We start from the raw sequence: 6,363 nt of genomic DNA, 5'->3' as shown, positions 1-6,363 counted from the left end.
CAGATGCTGATGTAACCGTGTCTCAGTTTCACACCACAAGGACAGTTGCTGTGTCCATTCCTAAAGAATGAATCAGTTAATTTGTTAGACACACACAGACACGCACAGTTGCGCACACACACTCTGTCTATTGACTTTCTTCCATACCTGGGCCTTAACCCAACCTTATGAAGCAATCAACTGTTTCATAATCATGTCCAACTAACATTTGTCCTCAAATGTGGCCTATGTGTCAGGAATCCACACACATGTTTCAATGTTTTCTCTAGTTATTTGTGTCCATTAAGCGCATTGGCATCTTACAAACACAGATTTTCCTTAAGATCTTCTTTATTTTGCCGTTAATGTTTAAGAACATTTTTCCAAATTACAGAACATAAATAATAAGGTCAAAAGGCCAAACATGGTCATGTTAACAAACATGATAGTTCAAATATACAGGATCCCAAAATTTTCTCTCATGTTGCCAAATTCAAACAAACATTTACAAACAACAATATTTTAGATGTTATTATGTCAGATACAGCTGCAAGATTCAGTCTATTCTGTGGTAAAAGCAGACAAGTAGCAAGTATTTAGGCAAAAGGGGCAAATTTCTTAAGTATAAACTGAAACTCCAAGTTTGGTCCACACAAAACCACAGACCAAGCAATAATGAGTTTTAATTGGAACACTCATTCAAAGCCATTATCATAATGTGCCCTACATGGTAAAACCTCAGTGTTATTATTTTATACATTTGTAACTCCTGAGTGTGTGTACAAATGGACACATAGAGTTTGTACATTTGTACACATTCAGAGCTAAAGTAAACACTCAAGAAAGATTGTACTGTGTACTGTATAATTGTGTTTCTTAGACACTATCGGCAGGACGTGGCATCACCAATTTCAGCCCAATATCGACCACCCAGGAAGGCATATAAGATAGGGGGATCCAGACAAATTTGGCATCCCAGCCGGCACTGTACCGGGTACGAGGGTAGGAAGCGGTCAAAGCGTGCTCCATGCTCCAGGTCACTTTGGACAGGTCAGCGTCGCAGACAGCGGTCATGATCAAACGCTGGATCTTAATGTCTGCAAATGAGAATCAACAATTTGATAATGTTGTTGATAATGTTGCACTGTGCTAATGCTGCCAAATCTGCCATTTTTTACCTGACAACATAAATTGTGTATAATGATGATCAACAATAAGCAGTTACATGTAGGTGCTGTGAGTGTGAACCACCTCAAGTAGTTCAAAAGCTGCTGTTGACTCATGTTGGTGTTCACTTGGGAAAGCTCAGAGTAGTTGATTTCAATGCATTCAGGATATTGTTATATCAGCACGTGGGAAGTGCAGTATAAGGTACTTACACTTATCAAGGTACTTGTCACCATAGCTGGCTTTTACTTCAGGGGTAAGCTGGTTCCACAGTCGATGCAGCTCTCTCTCAAGGGGTTCCAGGCTAGTTACTGCTGTCTTGAAGAACCCTGGCTCAATAATGCACACCTTGATACCAAAGTAGTCTATGTCCCTCCTGAAAGATGGATTGTTTGTTTGTATTTATTTTTTTGGTTCTATATAAACATAAAAATCAACCTCATATGCTTAGTCAAGCCAGAGGTTAATACATGAACGTGTAAAATAGACATCATGGACCACAATGTTATTTTACATTTTCATTCAGTTTACGTGTGTGTGTGTGTGTGTGTTCAGCATGATGAATTTTGGTAGCCAGCTGATACTCTGTCTTACCTGAGGCAGTCTGAAAAAGATTCCACAGCAAACTTGGAGATGCAATAGCCACCGCCATTCGCAGCAACCCTCCCCAGCACTGAAGCTACGTTCACAAGACGCCCGCGGCCTCGCTTGATGAGCGGCAGGAAGGTCATCGTCATGGCAATCACTCCGTTCATATTAACTTTCAGAATGTTGTGGAAATCCTCCACTCTCATCCACTCTGAGGGCCCCATGGGCAGTGCGCGTCCCGCATTGTTCACAAGACCCCACAGTCCTAAATGGGGAACAAAAGCATTAAATAAGGACAGAACTATACAATCTATGCCTCTGCTTTTGAAACCCCCCAAAGTCATTCGTTTTTTCCTTGTTCTGGTTAGACTGAATTAAATACATGCATTTCCCTTTGGGAAATATATAATTGAAGAACTACATTTTGGGGGGAAATGCTGCAAATTTGTCAACATTTTAAAACAGCGAAAATGTCTTTACATGTTTTTGAGTTTGCAGATTGGAAATCTTTGCTATTTGTTGAACGAATAAGGGCTTAAGTGTTTTTAGTTTTTTTGTTCTGTTTTTACAAATCGAACACTGAGCATGACTATGTGTACACAGTATCTTGGTTTCATTTGCTGGATAATATAACATTGTTTCTTTCATGACATATCTCACCCTGGTCTCCAACCTCCTTCTTAGCCCACTCCATGGCTTTCTGGATGCTGTCCTGACTGGTCACATCTAGCTGAACAGTCTTTAAGTAGGGCCCAGTAACCCTCTTCAGATCATCAGCTCCCTTTTCTGAGAAACAACCAGCCAGTACGCGGAAACCTTTACGATCGAGGTTCCTGCATAAGAGGTTTCCAAACCCGGTGTCGCAGCCGGTCACAAAGACGTACTTTTCTCTGAAGTTGCTGATCTCCAAGCTGTCCCGGTACTTCCACACAATCGCCCACAGTATCAAAATGGCACCAACAACGTAACACGTTACATTTTCCCTGTTGTACATGGGAGGGGACAGTGGAAGTGTGTGAACATAGAATCCCATTCAGATTAGAGATAACCTGCTGTTAGAAATTATTTCTTTGAGGAGTGTATTGTAATGTGATTATGTTGCATTTTCGTGTTATCACCTTGGTCCGTCAGAAACCGTATTTGTCTCCGCCGAAAACCTGTGTGTGGTAGAACAAAAACTAAACTTGAACCGTGAATGTAATGTCCCCTGAGGGCCAAATTTAACATGTAACAATTCAGACTTTAAATCAAAAATTAAGAACTGACAAAGGATCCAGTGGTTTAAAGTTAGGTCACAGGTTCAAAATCACAGTCCATGGTATAGTAATTAGTATAATCTTACCCTAAAAGGTCGTAGATGCCCATATTGTATCCAGAGAGGTGGTTTATTGTGGACCTGTATGAGATTGTGTTTGTTGAAAGACAGAGTGATCATTAATCCCTTTATTGAAATTACAATAATATATATATAGTGAGCAGAACATTTATATTTTAGAAGCGCCAGAGGATCTTGCTATGAATGTGACTAATACTATAACTTGAGATTGGCAATATATCGTACATGGTATTTAAGACATGTTGTTTCAATAATATCATGCACAATCAAGCAATTGGCAGGTTGAAAAAGAAATACTTATAATCTGAGTGTAGGGTAGTCAAAACATGCCTGTTAAGAATATTGCTGGAAGGTTTATATTAGCAGGACCATACAAAGCATCATATAATACAAAAAAATAATATAAGTAAGGAACAATTGTGTACTTGAATCTGTACACAAGGTATTAGCCCAAGGTATAGACCCTGGGCTGGGTGTGACAACACACCTGTTGTGCATAATCGATGCACTGCAGGATATCAGCTATCCCCCAGAGGGAGAGCCTCTGTCATGACAACAGGTTCCATCTGCTCTCAATGGATTCCAGGATTTCCGTGTGTTGTTACAGTACATTTATACGTACTATGTAAGGCATGGCAAGCAGCTGAATGTAGGTTTCTGTACAGCACTAAGAATAAAGAGAACTTTTATCCAGAACCCAGCTGTCGTCTTCTCCCTGCTACCAAATATTGGTGTGTTTTGTGGAGTTTTCTCTACACATTCTAATTATACAGCTTTGATATTTGTAAAGCACAAATTTGCTCCATGGACCTCAGTGGAAGACTTGCTTATAGTCTATGCATTATGCAATAACCCTGAAGGCACATGAGAAAAGGCCTGTTTGTCTAATGCTCTTAGTGAACAAAGAGTGGCATTGGTGAGAGGATAGGAGCTGAAGGATGAGGGGGCTTTGGGGGTCTATTGTTTTGTAACATAGTTGTAATGCTTGTGTCAGAGCAGTGTAAGGCTTTCTGCTCAAAAGTAATACATTTTCAGGAATAGCAGTGTGAGAAATAGGAAGTTATTTTTAAATATGCCCTATATCATCCATCCAATACATTTTCTTTCTTTGCAAATATAGAGTATAATTGTTCGGAGATGCTTACATCCTCAAAGTACAACAGCTATATTTTTTTCAGCTATTAATCACATGAATTGTTATTGACAAATGAGCGTCAAATGGATTTCATGTGCCAAAGGCTCATGAAATTAATTCTTCAGATAAAGGGGTATTTCAATATTTAGATTTTGATAAGCCCCCCTCCTATATAAGTCAATTGAACTTCAAACTCCATTTTATTTATTTTGTATCTTTATTTATACATTAAAGAAAAAAGGAAAAAAAAGAAAGAGAATTAATTGAAAAAACACAGCACCCTCATGCATTAGAAGGATACTATCAGTCACCAGAACCAGGGATGTGTTTTACATTATTCTAACATGGTTAAAATGAAGATTGAAGATGAATATGCTTGTATAGGAGGGGGTGTGTCTCATAAAGAATATGAAAATAAATATTGAATCAAGCAACTTAAAATCTGTCTGGGGTGCACACAAAACCCTGAGTAGATGTTAAAACGCCCCAGAAGTATTTTAAAGAGAAATACCCCTTAAGTTTTCATGTGACAGCCATGCAAATGAGTTGAAATAATTAGGCCACATTCATGAATCTGAACAAATAAGTGAAAATGCTAAATCTGAGATGTATTTTTTAGTTTTGGAAATGTTTAGAAATCACTAAACTTTAAATGATCTATTCAAATATTCATCCAATCAATAATTGAATCATGTTTGATTAATTTATCATGAAAACTATTATCCTACCTTTTCGCCCTTTATTAAGGAATTGAAATCCACAGGCTGTCCCTCCTCGTCACCTCTCCCTGTTGTACTATTGCTCCCTCTTGCACCGCAGTGAAACTGGCTGTAGAAAGGCTTTATCCTCAAGGTTTATCCCTTAAGACAAGTCCACATTTTGTAATCCGCAAAATGCAATTGGTTTGTGTGTGTGTGTGTGTGTGTGTTTGCTCTTTCCCCAAAAAGGCAGGAATTTCAGAATACTGTATGTAACTGATTTGAAGCTGAGATTTGTTACTGGCTCACACCACAACGAGTCAACAGTAAGCTTGACATTATGAAAATTGCAATGTCCAGACCAAGGTTTCCATTTCATCCATACATGTGTTTAACAGGTGAACAGGGTTTATCAGTTGTGTGGATTATATAGATACACAAATCACTGAGGGAACACACTGCTCTCAGGAGTGGTAAGTGAAGGTGGTAGTGAGAGTAGTCCAAAACAAATGGGTATGGAAGCAGCTGTGATATGGGAAATAATGCTGATGGTTTTGCGGCGTTGTAGTTTTACTCTTGGTTACATTAAAGCTGTACAATGTAATTATCCTGTCCTATCCCAGATTTGAACCCAGGTCTCCTGTGCAAGTGCTGACATGTTAACCACTGAGCAAATAGAACTTCCCTGCTGGCTCAGGGGAGAAACTTTAGCAGAGCAGGGAGGTGCTTGGGTGGCACAGTGGTAAACTGCCCACCACCGCAGAGGTTGTGGGTTTGAATCCACCATGGTGCATACGGCTTTGTCCAGCGTCTATACAAAAACAATTGCCCCGTGCGTGTCGGGCGGGGAGGGTGATATTTGTCACTCACTGCGCATATTCCTATGGGCTGGGGCGGCATCTGTCAGCAGGGAGTGTTGGGCCGAGGGAGTAGGATGAAGAATCTACATCCTCCTGGTGAGGGCTCCTCACTGGCAGGCGAGTCAGTAGGATACAACACACAAAATGTGCATGGGGAGGAATTAATTAACGACGGGAGAAAAATACAGAGCCCTCTGGAGTGGCCGGTGTAAAAAGCAAATAACAGACACTACCATACAGATACAGTTACATATTAACAGCTTTTTGATTGATTGAATACTTTATTAGTCAGAAATGTCTGACTAATGACATTAAAGCTAAAAGGATAACACAAAAAAGTTCCGGGGACTTAACATAGCGTACAAAAATGGGTTTGCGCATAATTCTGACATTCCACTACTCCGACTACATGGCTTACGCGTGCGGTTAGGGTTAGGTATAGGGTTAGTAACCGTCGGAAAGGCGACATGTAACCACAAAAATGAACATTAAAATACATGTCATCAACAAATACAAACACTACAAAGGAGATGGTTTTGATAAGATGTTTTTTCAAGCCAATTTTGAAAGAACAAAATTTACATATCCTTTAATGGATGG

General features: G+C 39.6%; 1 protein-coding gene across 1 annotated transcript; it reads right to left on the bottom strand.

The window, feature by feature from the left end:
* Positions 1–855: 855 nt before the first annotated feature.
* Positions 856–2,767, bottom strand: rdh5 (retinol dehydrogenase 5 (11-cis/9-cis); the record flags this gene model as incomplete). Its single annotated transcript, XM_084061769.1, has 4 exons — positions 856–1,076; positions 1,359–1,522; positions 1,741–1,999; positions 2,395–2,767. 4 exons carry the CDS (start codon positions 2,765–2,767, stop codon positions 856–858), a joined length of 1,017 nt encoding a protein of 338 aa, XP_083917895.1.
* Between the last annotated feature and the right edge of the window lie 3,596 nt (positions 2,768–6,363).

The sequence above is a fragment of the Gymnoscopelus microlampas genome, assembly GCF_963454915.1.
Source record: "Gymnoscopelus microlampas genome assembly, chromosome: 7".
NCBI lineage: Eukaryota > Metazoa > Chordata > Actinopteri > Myctophiformes > Myctophidae > Gymnoscopelus > Gymnoscopelus microlampas.
Note: the sequence above shows the minus strand (reverse complement) of the source record. Positions and strands in the feature narration are given on the sequence as shown.